Here is a 20,793-nt window from a genome sequence, read left to right as displayed (position 1 = left end):
TTTCACAATTTAGCCCTCGTACTTATTGTATTAGAATTTGAGCATTATTTTATTTTATTAACCCACAAGTCAAACAACGTTGACAATAATTAATGGAGATAAGATATGACATTTTTTATTTGACCAGATAAAATCATGATGTTCAAAAATCTAAATATCTTGTCATTCAAAGACAAACGTTTAATTCAGCATAGCGTTTCCTAACTTAAATAGTTACCTTTCGACTTATATAAAATAACTGTTTATTTTGTCTGTCTAGTTTTTCTCAACTTGTTTTAGCCTGTGGTTTAGTGTCTATTTATCATTGAAACTTGAGTTGTCTTGTGTCAGGCAGCAGGTCGTGTCTTCTGTCATACAGAAGTCAAGTGTCTGTGAGTTTTCGAGTTTCTAAATTATGAGTGGACAAAAATTAAAAATGAGATAAAATTTCTAACTAAAACTTACACGATAGTCTGAAATAGTTTCTAAACTATAAGTGCACTGATTTTACCATTTAATTTTGGTTTAAGTGTCTTTTAAATAAATTTATTTATCAATTAGAAAGGAAATTTAACAACAATTAAAATGAATTACGAGGAGAATAAAATTATGGCTCACCGGCAGCATGTGAAATATTTTATGAGATTTTTAAATATTTTGCCATCGTCGTTGTCATCTCATGATACTACCAGGTAATAAAACTGTTTTTATAGCCATGTACGAGCTCGCATTCTCTATAATCACTTTCTCTATCAGGGCAATGCCTTATTCAATAAATGAGATCGTAAGGATTAAGAGAATGCATTGATTCATGAATCAGTCAGTGTTCAGATTCATAATACACTGATACTCTATTTGTGAATATTAGTCATAGCTGTGGTACGCAAGTGGAATGTGCGATATCCTCTGCTTATAAAAAGGAATACTTACTGAAAAGTGAAATCCATAGATCACTTTGGTTCGGCTTGTATTTTTAAATGTTTATTTAACCTACACTGATGCAGTGTTTGTGTTAATTGAAAATAATGCTAAGCACACAGTCCTTTCACTTACCCATATTTCCATTGGAACTAAAGTTTATTTTAAAGTAATTCTTATTAAGTTTGTTATGAATTTCTTGATATAATTAGGGTTAGTGTTTACTAACCACATTATCCTGTTGCACTAATATCATTCTTATCCTGTTATTATACAACCTAATGTCTACTTATTTTGAATTTACTATAAATGAATGGATTGATTTTAAATCTGCAGCAGCTATAATAAAAAAGTAGAAGTACAAGTCACCTCATTTGTCTGCTCAATACTTGTTAAAAAATTAGTATTATCAATTACATTACATTGTTTACAACTTACAAGTATTGAGTATGAATTGTAGCAACTTTTAAAAGTAAATAGGCACATTGTAATAAAACCTCAAAATAATGATTTAAAAATGTTCTTTTTATATTTAAAAACATATTCCTTAGGATAAGATGTTCATCCTGAGGGAATTTCCTCCACCTTTTTGAATTGTTCTCTAAAATACTTTAAAAATTAAACGAACAATGTCTTGTGTTCTGTTTCAGAGTAACTATAGCATATTTTTCTGTATCTGGGCTTGATGTTCTGGGTGCTATATCATCGGTTTCAATAGACTTGAGGTCTAGAATTATAGAATGGATATACAGACTGCAAGTGAATCCCGATAAAAGTAGTAAGTATTTTATTATGTTGATTTTTTATTTGTTATGTTGGCTACCTTACATTAAGATGTAGCGAGTGGACAATAGAACTACCTGTTGCATTGTTATGCAAGATTATAGGAATTTCTTTTAGGAAACAGTAATTAGAATACCTAGTTACTATTTACTAAATCAATTAGGATATTATAATCTAAAAAAAATATATATGAAGGGCCACTTGCAATGTTTTGAGAATTGTAGGAAAACATTTGGTTGAGGAATTTAAGTTTTTATATTGGGTAAATGAATTATCAAAACATTAAAATGTGTAAAATGGTTTATAGAAGTTTATGTAAATTATTGACCTCACTTGGTCAGTAATTTAATTGGCTGTGTTGCTGTAAAACCTATTATGTGGACATCAAACTAATTAATAGTGATGTTTGCTATTATGTCAATTTTTCTATTTTTGTTACGATCTGTAGCTAGCTGGCAGTGTATTCTAATAAAAAGTTACATCTGTCTGGTTTAAATTGTAACAAAATTATTAAGCAATTTGCCCTCCCTTACTATTCTTATCCATGGTAACATTGATTTATTTCGTATGATCTAGCATTCTCAAAACAGCCGAAATCGATTGACCTTTGAATTGCATTCGTATCGGCTCGATTGTAGCGCTAAAGGCGTATCTGGGGCAGACCGGCAGGTGGTCTATACTTTCGGACGACACTGCACTCTGCAGTCACAACTTTTGAACCTGGGCTAAGTTTATAAAAAAATGTCGACTAAATAAAACTAGATAGATAACGCATCATTTTTAACAATAATATTCCAAATTAGGTTTGAGCACATGCACGCGATGTGTTAATATTATGTAAAATAAATGCATAAAAATATACCTGCATTTAGCGAAACAAGATAATGATTGATCCACAATTTTTTTTTTAAATACCTAGGCAAACGTAGTTACCAAATACTTCATTTTTTAATTGCTTAAGTATTTATATATTATCAAGTATTTTATAGTTCTAAATTTCTCTATCATAAAGTTTAAAATAAAACCGACAAATGTATCGAAACTTACAAATTGATAGGTACCTACGTACCGTCAGAGGTCAAACCTTGTTTTAGCGACCAGTTACCTTTCAACAAGTAGTTTGACGGCTTTTTGTTCTCAATCGTGTTCGCAATCACGGTGCTGCCCCATTTTGATAAAGCGTGTAACTGGATTCTTTATCAAAGCTTGTTAAACACTATGGTTTTATTAGATCTATAGTGATTGGATTCTTTTATTATAGGTAGGTATGAAAGCTAACACGGTACTTCATTGATCCTATGAAATCTATGCAAGGATCAAATATATACAAGTCTATTAGACTCACAAAGATTTTCTCTCCTTAAATTTTTTGCAAGTAATATGCAAACGTGCAAATTTGCTTGAGTGTTACGGTTCCTATGTATTATCATCTTTTTTTAAAACGAGATTCTTAATAAGGAAAGGCATGTCCCATAGTATTCCATAGTATATGAAGAAAACGCTTCCATTTAATTATACCAATTGCCTAAATTAGTTTTAGCACCATAAATAACAGATACCTTCAGCTGTCCATGTCCGTTCTTCTTTAGAGCATGGTTGGATAGTCCCTGCTAGATGCCTAATATGCTCTATCCCATTTAAGATTAAAGTCCTTAAACCAAGCCTCTGTTGTTTCACCTGTATCCCCGAGTACGCTTTTAAAATCGGCCGGGTTTCTTCCCACGAAGTGATCTAAAGGAAGAAAGATAGTAACAAAACATTCATCTGATTCGTAAATTCTCGAGTCTCCGAACAAAACATGTTTAAACTTAAACAAATTATCAGTAGTTCGTCAATAAGTACGTCAGTTTAGGAAGTCATCGTTTACCATTTAAGTAAATCAAGGGCGTTTACTAATAAACCAAATAGTGAAATAAACGTGCCGCGCCTATCTCTACAACTCATAAATAAAGCTACTACTAAGATTAACTTATTACAAGTAATACAGATGTAAGTCTGTTGATGCTTTAACACAATGCAATATCTGTTATCTCATTTATTTAAACGTGTTTTTATTTAAATAATGTTTTATTGCACGGCTTATCAGTATGTAAATACGGAGGAGCTTTGGTTTGCTTTTTTAATGTGTCACCTTGTAAACTAAACGTATCTTATACGTGACTTGTGTGAGTTGTGTTTGTATTTACTTATAGTATTTGGGACAGTCAACATAGTAACACTTCATCGGCCTAGCCTTTTCCCAACTATGTTGGGGTCGACTTCCAGCCTAACTGGGTGCAGCTAAGCAGTATTTTATAAGGAGCGACTGCCTCTCTGACCTACTCAACCCAACCTGGGCAACACGATACCCCTTTGTAAGACTGGTTGCTAGTTTCAAACTAATATTGATCGTCCTTCTGAACCTATTTACTCGGCAGCCTACGTCATAATAATTAAACTATATCGTAACACGTAATGCAATCTATCGTCCCGCCATGTTTACTGGCGGACATTTCCTACTAAGTAACAATAATTACATATTATTAAATACGGTCTTATCTAAACTATGTACTTACAAAAATATTAAAGCCAACAATGTTTTCACTGAGAATGTTTTGGACTCGCTAGCTTAAGATCAATAGGTAGATACATAATTTCTTTAATATCGCAAAGATAACAAAATATAGGTTTTCTTAGGCTTAGACTTTATTTAGGCTCGGTCTTCAAATGAAAACGACTTTAGGCTTTGCCGAAACTTGGACCAAATTAGCGTGAAAAGTTTTTAAGTATCAAAAGAGCAGGCAACAGAAGATTATTACTAAATACTTTTGCCTGTTGCGTATGTATCAAAAATCACAATTTATTTAAATAAATAAAACTCATTACAGGTGGAGACATGTCGATGTGTGGCTTCCAAGGTTCCTCAACAATTAATATAGAGTTGGACCCGCCGAACAATCACTTCAGGTGCGGACATCTCGCGATGACGTATACTGGACTTTGTATACTACTGTCACTTGGTGACGACCTCTCCAGAGTCAATAGGAAAGCATTGGTTGAAGGTGAGTTTGATTCATCGTTAAAAGAAGGCCGTATACGTTCAACAGATGTCGGATAACACAACAGATTTACAAAACAACTACACAATCAATGTCTTGTTGTAGCGCTATCAGGTAACTACATAGCCTTGACACTTGGATAGTTCAATGTTACAAAATAACAATTTCTATATTTTACTGATGAATAATGAACATTTGACTTCTGTTGCTAGCTATACGGCCTCAACCGCCCAATTTATGCTCACGAAGAAATTTAGTGAATACGTGAAACTACTTAGGACATATTGGCGATATAATAGCCAATCAAACAATGTTTTGATGAAATGTAAAATTTGGTATTCTGTAAGCCTGGAAATTGGCTAGGTAATAAAGAAATAATGATAAGTGGCAAAACAAAGTTTTCCGGGTCATCTACTAAAATATATTCCATACCACTAGCGGTTCGTGGCAGATTTTAAATTTGTTGGAGTCAGCGTAATTTTTTCAATCTTGGACAGGCGTAATATTAATCAATCGTTTAAAAAAACAATCAATAACTGTGTAAAAGTATTTATAGTGTAAAAAGTACCGTGCGTTATTATTTCATGGTCAAGGGTTCAATCAGCTCGCGAAGGCAACCTGTTCAATTGTTTCTATGTACGTAGTACTTTCATTACATTACAGACTATAATTACTATGCTGTATCATAGTAATCAAGAAGCAGCTGATACTGACAGCTACTCGCGCAGTCTTTGACCAGCCTGAAGCGACCCCAACAAAAAAGCTAAGCGGCTTGGACTATCCAAAATTATGTTATCAATATTGTTGTCAAAGAACACATATTTATTTAAATTTTATTGAACATATCAAAATTCACATTCAAACTTTAATATATAGAAGTCCAAAATAATTTTAAAAACTCAGTTCATAATCAAAAGTGGTAGTTATTAATATGATCAACAGTTGCAGGCTATTATATCGTGATTGTGAAACGAACATTCTGTAATAAACTGTCATTAATGGTTTAAGTGCACTATAAATTACGTTACAATACGTGGTACTCGTATATTGAGATAATGTAGTATTTGTTTGTTAGTCGTATTGACTGTTAATTATGCTAAATGTGCTTTAGTTTCTACAAATTGTACCATTTCGTTCGTCGTTCGGTATTTGAGTAATATGACCTTTTAAGAAGAGAAGAAATTATACGGTATCTTAGTAAATGTGTCATAAATGAATCTTTATGAGCTGGCCAAGATCGAGTTAGATTCGCGACCTAGTCTTAAACGAAGCAAAACTTGTTCTTTATCAGCTGGTAAAACCGCGGAATGCAGCTAGTTGTAAATAAATTGGAAACATAATATTTACAACCTTTTATTTAGTTTTATTTGTCCCGTTGTCTGTTCTGCCTGACAGTCTGCAATCAAATCTTACCAGTTGATTTGAAAAATTTCCCGGTTTCCGATAGTAGTGAAATTTACAGCAGAAACACCATCGAATACTTTTGTTAAGATTGGTATGAATTGTCTTTACGAGTTACAAAAATAAAAAGCAATCTGAAAGCTTTTTATTAAAATAGTTTTTTTCTACATTACCGTTTTTTTACCTTAATTAATATTTCTATTATAATTATCTCTTCTAGGTGTAAAAGCACTGCAAACTGAAGAAGGTAACTTCGCGGCGACGCTCTCCGGCTGCGAGTCGGACATGCGGTTCGTTTACTGCGCCGCCTGCATCAGCTACATGCTCAACGACTGGTCCGGGTTCAATATCGAGAGTGCTACTAATTACATTATTAAATCCATAGTAAGTATTTGTGAAGCCAGTAAGAAATTTCATTTAACGTTTGTTTGATCGTTATTTCTTACTTAACATATATTCAAAACAAGTTGTCATAATTTTAACGAATTGATTACTTTGTTTACCATATCCATACATTAAAACATGAATTAAAAACTTTTACGTATCTTAGTATGGTTTGGAAAGTATTACACAAGTGTATACGCATTATATTTCAATATGGCAATAATCGTACTACGTACTTGATAAGAAATCAAGAATTAATTATTGTGAAGTCTGAAATATGTTAACGATGTTATGGAAATTATACGGATTTACAATAAAATGCGTAATTAATTAAACATGTGCATAAAAAAAATATCATCGTCCAAGAAATCAAATTTGAGAGATTTTACAATTGAGAGTATTAACATACTTATGCAAGCGCGTAACTTAGTCTAGTAATGTAATCTAGTATTCTACATTCCGCCTTCATTTTGAGTAACCTTTACGAGTAGGTTATAATAATAATATATATAATATAATATATACTGGGACAACTCACACACGGTTATCTGATCCCAAGCTAAGCAGAGCTTGTGTTATGGTAACCAGACAACTGATAAACTTACTTATATATTTCTAAATACATACATACATATTATAGATAAATTACACCCAGACACAGAAGAAATGATCGTGCTCATCACACAACTTTTTATCCTGGGCGGGAATCGAACCCACGACCTCCGGTATAGCAGTCAGGTTCACTAACCACAAGACCAACAGGCCAGGTTACTAACGTAAGTGTATGTTTCCAGGGTTACGACTACGGTATTGCTCAATGTCCTGAACTGGAGTCCCACGGCGGAACGACCTTCTGTGCCCTCGCCACCCTGAGCCTCACGAACCAACTAGACAAGTTATCAGAACAACAAGTCGAAGGTCTGAAGCGGTGGCTCCTCTTCAGACAAGTGGACGGCTTCCAAGGCCGACCCAACAAGCCCGTCGACACCTGCTACAGCTTCTGGGTAGGAGCATCCCTCAAAATACTAGATGCCTTACAGTACTCCAACTACGGCAGCAATCGACGATACGTCTACGAAACACAGGATAGCGTGGTAGGAGGATTCTCCAAATGGCCCGACACATGCACAGACCCAATGCACACGTACCTAGGCCTTGCAGGACTCAGCCTCATAGGCGAAAGCGGATTACTAGAAATAGAACCAACTTTAAATATAACTAAACGGGCTTATGAACATCTGAAATCGTTGCACGAAAAGTGGGCGAGCGAGTCATAGCTCCGTTTATCCAATACCTCTTTTGATACGGAACGGCGCAGGGAACGTATTTTCTAATTGTGAATGACGCAAAGCAAAATTATTTACTTTAGCGTGTACTTGAGAATGTATGTTTGTTCTGGATGACGCGCCGTATGTTGTTTTGATAGCCCAGTGGATAAAGTTAGAGAAAAAATGCGCATAAATCAAGGACCAAGTTATATCCCTTAGAGAGAGCAGAATCGAACAAATTTTTAATATTAAACGCGTATCTGTGTGTTGCGCTTCTTGCCTCATTATACACATTTATAATTAGAAAATATCTTCCAAAATCACGTTTAACCTAAGATTTCTATGAATTTTAAGTTACCGACCGAAATTATCGTAATCTAAGTCTAAACCTTATGCTGAAGTATTATTACTGGCGCATAATTCTTTTGTATAATATTGAATTTGTTAGTACTTAAAATAATTATGAATACATAGGTGCTAATATTTGTTTAGGTATCGGGTACCTAATGTCATTGAGACAACGAGTAAATATTTAGCGTTATAGTACAATATGAGAGTATCTCGCAACGTGCCATGTGCAGTTGAGTAGTTAGGCGTTTATCAAATTATTGCACAAAACGTAATTATAAGCTGTTTTTATTAAATATGTCTAGGAACGCAGTTGCACTATTGAGAACTCTTAGCACTATGATGTAAAGCAAATAGTTGGTTGTGTTTTATGCGTCGAAATATTTATAGAGCTCAATTTGGAACTATTCTCTGTTTATTAAAATCTTAATTATGATGAAGATTGTGCCAAAAGATGTAAAGAACGAAAAGTTGTAAAATGAAGGGTAGTTTTATATTATAAAAATCTTTGTAATAGACGGGGCTTAAGGTTAAAATAATATCAGGGTTTGACCCCAAACTTAATTTTTTATTACTTTCAGTATTATGTCCGCTGAAACATTCATGTAGAAAAGAAGCCTTTATTGCAATATACCTCTCCCTTTCCAAGCAAATAGATTTAGATTTTTTCTTTGATAGTCTAACAAACTCAGCATAGTTCGCGTAGTTTCGTAATAATATTACATGTAAATATGGATTCCTGGGTAGGTTAACCCATTGTTTTAATACAGGATTGCGTGACCCGATCTAAATCCTTACCAAAATAATGGTGCTTAAGCTATAGTGTGACTGCGTTCTAATTTGCCTACGGTCATCAATTAGTAACGACCAATATTGTATTCGAATTTACTTGTGATCATTATTTTACTAAAAAGCAGTTTGAAGATCTTTGTTTCGAATGTGAAAATGTATTCTTTAGTTGTCTTTTCTAGACCAATTGAGGGCCATTAAATAAATGGGCGGGGCTAAAGTTTTTAGTCTATGCTTGATTTATGAAAAGGAAGGTTTTTTAGATAAAAACAGCGCGTGAGTGGTTTATTAATAATTTATATTTAAATGTCAAAATGAGCACAAAACTTGGTTGGTGAACTTTCAAAAAAAATTAAATGTATATAATTTCATTTCATTGATTTACCAACTACTTAACATAATTTTCTTGTATATCAAATCATTAGTATTTTTTTCTTCGCATGTATGTAAAGTATTTTTGAGAAGTTCTACTTAGCGCGTATTAAATTCATAGTTAATGCAGTTTTATTTTATTTGTTTGGGACAGCTCTACAAATGGGAAGCCCATTTGTTTGGTTCAAACCAGTGTAAGAAAATGCCGTGCTTATGCGACTATAGCCGTCGTGGAAGTGAGACAACGTTACGCATAGTGTGTTGTCTCTCTTTCACATCGCACCAGTCCTCTTTTTAATTAAAAAAAAAATCTAATAGAACGAGATACTGTTCAAGTTAAAATTTTATATGAAGTTTCTATAAAGCGTTTATGATATGTTGCATCTATTTGTATGTTACGCTGTAGGTTATAAAATTCTAGTAATATAGATTTTACACATAAAGTAGTCATTATCATTAAGTTATCTGCATTTTTGTGGTCTGGTGCATTTATTTTTCATGATTTTTATATATCAGTAAGGTGTCTATTTCAAATTTTTGGCTTTGCAAATCGCTGACGTAGGTTCAGAAATCTAAATTTAGAGAAAAACTGTTATTAAAATGAGGTAAAACGCTGTCAGCATGTTATGTAGGTACCAAACTTTTTTACTGCAACCTTACAATTTTTATTTATCATGTATTTTTATATAGCTTTGCTATTTTTGAGGTATAGGAATACATACATTTTTGTATTATATAAGTGGCGCTTTTGTTTTTTTTACTATTGTACATTTACAATAAAGTGTTTTACAATACAATAGTTCCTCATATTTATTTGCACTTAGTAAGACTTATGAAGATATAAATAAACTTGAAACTAAAACTTTTGTTCAATTTATACATAATATACACAGTGATGAACTTGGGTATTGAATTTTAAGCTGTAATCCCTGCACAGTGGGTCGCTTATTATTAAAGTCATTATCTGTCTCAATTCCTAATGACAACTACTATTCCAGCTATATAGCATTTCAATATTTTCTTTATGTGCAGAGTGTAAAAATTCAATGCGAATACAACAAAGTTATAATGGTCAAATATTTGATATACGACAGAACTGGCTATTACAGTGAACTGAATGAAATATACTTTTTTAGTTTTGTTTTTTGAACATTTTAAGTCGATTTTCCAAACACAATGTGCTTCTGATGAATAACATTTTCCTACGATTGTGTATCATGGCGCTGTATTTTATTCATTGTCTTAACAGTGACTCTGCACTATGATATGATAAAGACACATAGTTAAATAAACATTTCAAACATGGCTTTAAATAAAACCTTTTTAGGGATGTGACACATTTGTTTTTGTAAAAGTTTTTAGTAAGTAAACTATTTCAATATTTGTGTTTAAAAGTTGTCTAAATTACTTTAGTATTAATTTTATCGGAAACACCAAACTTGAATATGTAATTATGTCTAATTTGAGCATTTATTTCTTTTTGTTTAAAAAATATTAAATTAATATATAAAGAAGTTAAGAATGGTTATTTCATTTTTTCCCTTTAGTATAAAAACGTGGTTCAATCAAGCATGCTTTTAGAAAGAAGATATACCAATCATATATAGTACTAGCTGTTGCCCGCGACCTCGTTCCCGTGGGTAGAAGATATAAGTTATGATTTATACCTGCCCTGTTTTTTCACATTTTCCATTGTACCTATCTTCGCTCTTATTAGTCGCAGCGTGATAATTTATAGCCTAAAGCCTTCCTCGATTAATAGATAATAACAAACAAACAAACTCTTCAGCTTTATATTAGTATAGATAGGGATTTTTGAAAAATAATGAGTATGTACATAAATATATCTCAAACAAAACGATTTTAATATTGCTCTGACCAAAGAGGTTATCATCAAATTCTTCCTTTCAATCAAAGGTTAGTAGTTTAGATCTTATGGTTGGAGAATAAGGCCATCGGCTTTCGAAAACTGGTGTAGGTCTTGACTACGATACTATTTTCGGATGCCTCGTTGCAATACGTTAAATATTTCAGAAAAAATATCATGCATATAAGCATGTAAGAGTATTTTCCCCAGACTGAATAATACAACTACCCTTGTAAGTTAAAGAGAAGCAAATGGTAAGATAGACGAGTAAAACTAGGAGATCCCGTTAACCTTTGTTTAAACCGTCTAGCTAATTGTGTAGGTAACAGCGTAACAGCAATCAATTTACCTAGAACAAGAGCGATTAGGTACTGACGGCGACAATTACATCAATTGACGCTTAATTCCGCTAAGCCATCGCTTACTTTACTAGAGTTGGTAGAAGGTGACTTAGTACAGTCGAGTTCATTATTATTATTGCATTGACAAGGAATTAAAATATTGCCAGCGTTGAAAATCTTAATAAATAGTATAGAATCTATGGATAAAATACGGTTAAGCTCAAGTAGCATAGGGGACACTGATGGCTTCGTACAAAAAGGCATAAATAAAATAAACTTGTAAAAATGATGGTCTATAAAATTTTATGACTTTTTTATAATTACTATCGTGAGACTGATTCATTATTAAATGATGTAACGGTTTACTCACGCGTATTTATCGGGGTAGCCCGACTAGTTTCGGACCCAACCGGAGTCCTTAATCATGAGCAGACGCGGCGGGATCGCGAGTCGCGATAAACCGTTACATCATTTAATAATTTTATGACTTCACCAACGTTGCTTATTTCATATTTTTTTGATAAATCCTAATTGGAAACCTATAAAAATCATAACATTATTTAAGCTACGTATACCTAAGCATCATTAAATTATAGTAAATCTTGACTTGATTCAATAGGTATTTATAGTAATAGGTAGGTACATACTTTAATTACTAAAATGTCCTTATTGAATTTCCCGACGCCTTAAGACATTCGAAATCGTTGGCAATGTCAATATATTAAAGAACTAGACTGTAGTCGGTGACTTGAGGAATTAACATACAGACCAAATTGCTTGTTAATATGTCACATTAGCGAACGTGGAATTGCCTGCATTTGCTTCACAACTGACTGGCTGTCTGTGTTTCAGAACTAATCTATTGATTGATAGACTAACTTAGGTACTGTTAAGTCATATGGTTTGTAAATGGAGGTATTGAGTACGACTATTGGAGAATTGAACACAGTTTATTGTAGATACCTGTCTTATAATGTTCGATACAAACTACATAATTGTGTTGTCAGAGATGTACATAAAATCTACGATAGGGGTAAAATAAAAATAAAAGCTGGAAATTAATACGTATTTTTATATATTTAAGCATCTTTATTTGAATTAAACCTGAGGGTATATAGCTATGTCTAAAGGTATCTAATATCATGGTTGTGGAAGCGTGACAGCGCAGCTACTTTAAGACGTGGCGGTAAGCCACTAATGATAAGAATAAAACTATAGATTCACGTGCCTGCTGTACTTTTAAGAAGATTACGAAAATAAAAGTAAGTAATCTTCCTTTAAAACATCCTAAAAACGAGCAAACTATCTTCGAAACAAAAGCAAAACGAAACCTAAAACAGATGAGGATACAAAACAATTAGTTAGTCGGTAGGGTTTTATACACAAACTGTTCATTCGGTGAGCCGTGAGCCGTTACAACCCACCTCGGAAGTGCGGTCCACAGATACGTACGAAGCTGTACGAAGCAAAGCTTCCCTGGCAGCCGGTAAACTAGACTTACTGAAGTATTAGTGAGCGTTGCACTATCTCTCCCGAACAGTTAGCCCAACGTTTAAGCGTCGACGAAGGAACGCAGAATAGAGGTGCCGCATTATCAGTTAATGCCTGGATTTCACGGTATTGTACGCGACTCTAACTTCAACATGTTATATTCATGGGGTGCGAGTGTTTTGATTGTATGTGAGACATCTGAAAGAGGTGCTAGCAAGCTTTGTTTGCTTGGTAAAGGGGAATGTCGGCTTTATAGAGCTACCTGCTGGAGGTAGCTTATTGTTCCCTGTTGTAAAGAGAGAATAGGATTGTGTAGGTATGATATCATAAAACTCCAAAATGTAACGGACAAATAACACTACATTTTATTTATCAATTAGTACGTTTTAATGACAAAATCGATTATTGAAGACTAATCCAGTAACCGTATTACAATAGCAGAGAGGAATTAAAAAACAATTACATTAGTCGTTTGTCTTTCGTAAGGTCTGTTAGTAAAACAATGGTATTATTCGGCCGCTACCTACCCGTCTCCATGGCAACAAGTCCATGCACAATTATAATCTAATTAATCATTCAAAGCCCAAACGTACCGACTTAAAACGCGGTACATTTTATCAGAGATTTTCGTCGGTCGCAAATAGCTATCTCGCACAAATAAGCAATTTACAATTCCGATCCACAGAGTGAGCCTACCTATTCATCATTAAGATTTATAGTCCTTTATCTAGGCGATCTCTTCTTGTTTAATTAATGGAAGTAAGAAAATTTCGTCGTCGCGCAAATTCCTAAACATTGCTTTGGATTCCTTTCTCGTGACGTTTTGGTGACAGTTCTGCGACCCTCGTTGCTCTGTTAACCCAACTTTAAATAAATAACAGTTGGATTATAAATTAAATCTCTGATTGAATATGATTTTATCGCATTCCCTTATTTGTTTTGTAATTGGATGATGAAATCTGGAATTAAGAAAAATGTCCTTCCAAGTAGTTTGCTAGCAAAGTGCAAACTTTTCTTTTTAGTAAGTACACTAAATAACGCAGATATTTTAAGTTTCTCCAACAGCACGTTTATATATTTTATGCTAGCAAACTTATTTTAACGGTAACAGCAAACTCAATACAAAATATTATTAAGTTAAGAGCGAACGAAACCCATTTCACATCCTACGAGTAATTTTCGTCAGAATGACGACGACTAAACTCCATAGAAAAGTTCAAACACGGAACTCGATAGAAAAGTTCGGATTTTTTCATTACAAAATGGTTTACGCCTTACGGAGTAAGTTTTGGTCGACGCTAACAAGCTATTAGAATGTAATCACAAGTTATATTAATTTTGCTGTGACGGTCACGCGGTAGTGAAGTTGGAGCGGGCGGTGTGACTATGCCCGGTATGTACTCGTGTGTAGTTAGAATTTCCTGTTCTCCGCAGAGGTAACGGCTAAACTAACTTAGGTAATTATTCGGCTCTATTATTATTGGACGTTACCGTGAGTGTGTAATCAGCTAAGCTAGTTCTCTAGCATTTGTACGTACTTAGGTATGGTTGTTGCATTTATGTTATTTGGAATAAACTAATTTCACTGGATCTAAAACTTCTCTGTGCCAGTAAGTCCTTTATTACTAGCTTTTTTGTGGAATGGCGATTAGTTGTTAATAATGGCAATTCCAGCAATTAGTTACTAGGTTGTGTCATATACACAACCAAACGCCACATTTTAATTGACATATCTTATAAGTTTATTTTTAGTTTTAGTTCTACTATTGTCTAAAAAAATCTAGAACGGGAAAATCGCGTTGACGGTCTTTACCGAGGGGATTACAATTAGGAAGAGTCCTACAAAATCTTTTGTATTTGCGCCTAGAAGGGTAGCCATCCCCGTCACATGATTTAACGTTTTTATAAAAAAGATATAATAATAATAATAATATCCTGGGACAACTCACACACGGTTATCTGATCCCAAGCTAAGCAGAGCTTGTGTTATGGTAACCAGACAACAGCTAAACTTACTTATATATTTCTAAATACATATACATACATATTATATATAAATTACACCCAGACACCAGAAGAAATGATCGTGCTCATCACACAACATTTGTCCTGGGCGGGAATCGAACCCACGACCTCCGGTATAGCAGTCAGGATCACTCATCACTAGACCAGCAGGCCCGATATGGATGTGATTGTGTGCAATTTCAAATATTAATTACACTTCAATTGTTTCAAGTGAGAGTCTCTACTAAATATTTGGTGTAAAGAATTGGGAATAAAATATCTTATAATCAAGGTACTGAAAGAATCTTTTCACATTATTAAGTGAAGATAAAATATGAAGGTTATTGCGTCCTCGATCTCAACCAATATTTGGGCTACTCAACGAAATTAATTTGATACAGTGTTTGCTGTAGAAATCCCCTGCGTGTTCTATCTTCTATAATAATTTCAATATAATTAGCTCTTACAGAGCTAATAGAGCTGACTATTGAAAAATTGGTAACCTTTATCACAACGAACGTTAATGGCAGAATGATGTTTATCTAAATACGTAATAGGTTTTGTTAGATTGGATGATTTTAAGGTTGTCTCCTACCGACAAACTAGGCTGACAACAGCGTCACGATCCTTCTAGTTACCAGTGTAACTAGCCTGATTTATTCACAATATCCCACATCTCTGTAAATTTTAAGTGCTTTAGAAAAAGTTTGCAACAGAAAAAGTAAAGAAACCAAAACCTGTATTATTAAAATAAGTCTGCAAGCATACTTAGTACTTAACTCGTATATTAGTTTTTGTAAAGTATATTTGTACGTATTGAAACTGAAATACGACTGCCACAGTTGAGGGAAAGTGCCCACCGGGAACAGGAGAAGTGTAAGGCACCGTACCCAATGTACTATGTAACTTTATAGTACATTCAGCAACAAAACGTACTTAATAAAAAAATATCAGATATTTTCCTTAAGCTTAACAAAAATTACTAAAAAGATGTTACAAGTGAGCTTTCATAGATCTGTGTGTGTCACGATGTTTTTCAAAGATTGCACATTGTTAACCTGACTGTGATTAATAAATAAATTACTTTTAACAAAATTTAATCGACCAATAAAAGCGACACTTTTTATTATTCTACATTAAAATTAATTAGGTTAAAATCAGCAACAAAAAGCGAAAAATGAAATTCGCATATCAGGTAGGCACTAAATGAATTCGCTGTCACGTTCTTAAAGTTAAGAAATTTGAGAAACTCCTAGTTGAATATAGTTAACTATAGGTATTGGCGACTGTTCGATTCCACAACGAAAGTCCAACCCTCTCATATAATTGGAGTCAAAAAAGTAGCTCAAATACCGGAATTAATTATCTCCAATATTTTTAACTAATTGCTAATCCGCGATCCTCGTTCCCTACCCAAACATAACCAGTTTTAAAGTACATTCGAAGCTTTCAACAAAATGCAGACGTATATATCTGTCTCTCTAGCTACTGCTTTCAAACCGTGGTTTAATCCAGAGAGCCCCTTAATCTTGACTGACGTATTAGTCAAGTGTTGATCCGGGTTCGGGTTGGATCCGATGAAAAAAAACCTCCTTGTACTCTTTAATTGTTTTAGGACGAAACTGTTTACTCAGAACAATTACGTTTTAAATAGTCGGTGCTTAGCTGAAGTATGTTCTTGATTCTCATTTGTTTTTTACAATTTTGAAAAGACTGTTCGAAACATAGAAAGTTCTTGAAGTGAAATTTCCAACGTGTGAAAAATAATTTCGAGATACAAATTCATAAAATGCAAGCTGTGAGTTTGTACTGGTGCGGAAGTAACATTTTTTGCGGCACGTTCGCAAAATTCGTGACTAACCCCGTAAGTTTGAACTAAAACCGTGTAAAGCCCAAAAAACACTCGAGTGTCATCGCGGCCTCGCGTTTCTTTGTCCATTTAGTAGTCCGCCTGAGAAATGGACGTTTTAGCCAGTGATAAAAGGCAACTTTTATTTAAAAGGACTTGAATGTTCTCGGAGAGCCAACTTTGTTGAGTATTTCTGCCTTCAGAGTAGGCATTTCCTTTGAATGTTTCCTTTTTATTTACGTAAGCACGCAGAGGAAATGGGGAGTTTCATTACGATTGCCCATAACTCTGAATTCCTTTTGTTCTTAGAGATCCCGATACGGGCCAGTAAATAAAAAACAATTATATTCTCGCTTTAATATTGTCTTACTAAGTGAGTGAATGTAATGATTGATGTGGTGCGTGAGTGAACTTGTTGCCAATGGCGTAACATTGCTATTCGCAGAAAGGAAAATTAAGTTAGATGCTTCGAACTTTTAAACGTAGTTAAGTAAATTGTGGGGGCGCTTTTCGGCAATTTTCTCTTTCCTTTGCGACTTTTTTGGACAAAACTTGTGTTTCATAACGGGTACAATTTTGAGGACATTTGAACTCAAGTTGCAGTGTGTTCTAAATGTAAATTCGAAGACATTAAGCGGTACTTCTGGCAAAGCGATTGCGTTGAGTGCATTTTGATATAACTGTAAAATGAAAGTAGGGAAGCGTTCAGCGGTGAACAGTAGGCGGAGATACCGTACACAGCGAGTTATGGCCGCGTTTCTATTAAAAAATAAACGAATTCAAATCTTGGAACCGATTACATTCTTCTTTTTTTTTCATACATTTTTTTATTAATGCACAGGTTATTTATTTTTTGAACTTATGCACCATTAGAATAGATTTTTTTATAGAAATGTTTATACATACTTGATTTAAATGAGTTTTCTTGACCTTTTCCAATCTACGGCAAGTTAGTATAAAGGCTGTAATTATAACTTCCATGGAGAACATGATTTTAGATATATTAAGGTGTCTGCTGAGCCTGAAAAAGAGGTGATTACTCCTAAATACACTGAAAATTACTAAAATATATATATCTACTTCAAAACGTACAGCCAATGTAAATCAGATAAGTTAGCTAGCTATAGGAGAATGGATTTGTGTGAATCAAGAAAAAATGGGAGTAACGTCAAACACAGATAACACACACAGTCAATACGGATAGAGATCTCGTTGTAGTTTGTTTTCAATCTAGACTTTTTCAATAACAAAATTGGATTTCGCAATTACACCCTGTACAAATTTATATGGGCAGCGCTACAAATATTAAGCTAGGGCATTAATCACTAGATTGGATGGATCGCAACGTTCCGTTTTAATCTTTCATATTTTGATACAGCTGTGCTGCCGGTGTTAGCTGTTGTTAGTACCGACTATTGATGTCTAAGTTCTAGCGTTTTGGATTGTACTAAGCTCTTTTTGAAGCAATTTATCCTTACTGATATTATTAGACATTAGTTTCGTTTGTCGATTTAATTTCAAGACTATCGCACTGATGAAGTATAGAATAAGATTTAACAGAAAAGACAAGATATGGGAAAAAGTTAGTACAAACCATGTGGAGTTGTAGAGAGAATTGTGTTGCGAGTTATATTAAAATTCATAAAAAGGATATGATGGATAAATAAAAGGAACAATGAAGGCGACTTTATAATTAAAGTACGTATTCACAATATTCATACTTCAATATATAGAATATTAACCCATATTCTTTCCACAGCTGCCCACCAGCCGGCACCTGTATAGAGCAGGTTTTGAGCATTGAACACCACGCTAGCTCACTGCGGGTTCAGATGTCAATATTTGGAATCCAGGTTTCCTTACAAGGCTTCAGCAGTTAAGAATTAGCAATTAAGAAAGTACATTTGACTTTGAAGAGTCACATTTGTATTTTTACAAATACAAACCTGATTATGGAGTTTCTTGTTGGTTCTTCTCCATAAAAATGACACTTTGACTTAAACGTTTTAAAAGTGCCTGATAAACGGCCTATTTGAGATAAAAACTTTTGATTTTGATTTTTAATCCATGTATAAAACCGCAAGGCCACAAAACACAAAATGTTCATCAGTTGTACTTAATTCTCTGTTATCGCTTCATTATTACCGTGTGTCGAACAAGTTCCCTTGAAAGGCCCGAGAGGCGAACGCGCCGGCACTTTTTCAGGACACGAAAAATGCATTTGTGATTCCGTCATAAACGTTTCTTGGCGGGTTTCAGAGCGAGTGACTATGGCGTACGTGATTGTAGCTCTCTCTAGCCTACTCAGACAGTTCGCCTCAATATCTAGATTTTAAACGATGATAGTTTGTTTAAGACTTGAAAGAGTTATACCATAAAAACAAGAGTTTTTTATGTGATTTACTACTAATAAACTACTACTACAAAATATCATTAATTTGTACCAAAACACGCAGCAACTGGCCTAATATAATACTTACGCGTAACGATTTATATTATTTTCTTGCCAACAAACATCATTACAAGTCTGTCATGTACAATCCAAAACTTAGTTCCAAATATCGACATCGAACGACCCCTTAGCGAACAGAAACGAACAACAATTTATCCGGCACATCTGCGCATCTTTATGAATGTCCCCAACTCATAGGAAACTTGGGAGAAGTAAGTGCGCCCCTCGGATTTAGGGTGCGTTTCCAGTGATGCGGAGTTCGGAGGAGTGGAGCGGAGGGGATTGGAGAAAACAATGAATTTTTCAGTCTCTCACCACTTCACATAGGAGGAAAAGAGTAAAAAATATTACAATCTCTGCGGTTATCCCATTTTCAGTCCGCTCCGCACCACTCCGCCTCTGTGGAGGTCTGCACAGTGAATTTCGTAATAAAAATGATGTTACATGCTAATCGAGGTTATAAACGTCTGTGTCAAACTCCACTCAAATTTATTCAGTTGTTTTAACATCCATGTATTCTCCACGGACGTTTAAAAAGGTTTTTTATGTTCTCTGTTTGTAGGTACGTATTATGTTTTTAATTTTAGGTTAGCAGGGTTCCAGCTGTTTGTTTTGACCCCGATAAATTTTGAGAGACGACTTATTGCTATTAACAGCCGTGTGGATTAGTTTCGGAGACGGACGGTGACCCCGTGTCTTAAAGGCAGGGTTAATGGGAGCAAACCGGAACAAACGAGGGCCATTCGTCTTGGTAACAGAGATGCTATTACGTATTTCTCTAGCTTTAGGTACCTACTAAATGTTTTTGTCCGAGTTACTGGTGCTTCCCGTTTTTAGTATGAATTAAGATGTTTTTGCGGACGACGTCGTTTTATTTGACAATTAAGAAAGGAATAAACTTGTTTGGTAGTCTTGCATACTTAATGTATTGGATAAGATATTTACATAGAATACCAAGCAGTTGACAGAGCTGTTAAAGCGTTTTGACTGGACAAATATATACGTAACTCTATGCTATGAAATGCATTCTCAAGACTGGAGTTGTTTTAGTTCTACTTCTAGTTGAGGAGTGCTTGACATGAATTTACATGCTTTTTGACATGAATTAAACATTTAGGACTTAGCCTCCTGTACAGCAATGATTCTTTTAAATCTGTAGCCTATAGCATCTTACATCTAGAGACATTCAGCAAGCTTGAGACAAAAAAGTCACACTTTTTACTCTTACGTTTATTAATATAATATCTTACATTTAAGATTAATGCATTGAACATCGATATGAACTCCCCAAAGCCAGTAGAGATTACTACAAAATATGTTAGCGGTTTTAGCTCTATTCATAAATTATCTGATGTCATCGCTCCGGTTTATTAACAGTATTAATTTGCGGTATAACAAAGCTAATTATATGATATTCGTAGGATTTACACAGTACAGTAATTAGGTTCTGTCCACATTGGCGACATCGCTAGGGCTGTCAGTTTGGACAAGCCTTTATGTTGCCGTTCG

At 34.3% G+C, this 20,793-nt stretch overlaps 1 protein-coding gene across 1 annotated transcript; it reads left to right on the top strand.

Annotated features, from left to right (window-relative positions):
- The first annotated feature begins 141 nt into the window (after nt 1-141).
- Nucleotides 142-10,079, top strand: LOC113503305 (geranylgeranyl transferase type-1 subunit beta). Its single transcript, XM_026885160.1, has 5 exons — nt 142-671; nt 1,548-1,675; nt 4,548-4,721; nt 6,340-6,503; nt 7,298-10,079. Exons 1-5 carry the CDS (start codon nt 565-567, stop codon nt 7,778-7,780), a joined length of 1,056 nt encoding a protein of 351 aa, XP_026740961.1. The 5' UTR covers nt 142-564; the 3' UTR covers nt 7,781-10,079.
- Nucleotides 10,080-20,793: the final 10,714 nt, after the last annotated feature.

This window comes from Trichoplusia ni, chromosome 19 (assembly GCF_003590095.1).
Source record: "Trichoplusia ni isolate ovarian cell line Hi5 chromosome 19, tn1, whole genome shotgun sequence".
Classification (NCBI taxonomy): Eukaryota; Metazoa; Arthropoda; class Insecta; order Lepidoptera; family Noctuidae; genus Trichoplusia; species Trichoplusia ni.
Note: the sequence above shows the minus strand (reverse complement) of the source record. Positions and strands in the feature narration are given on the sequence as shown.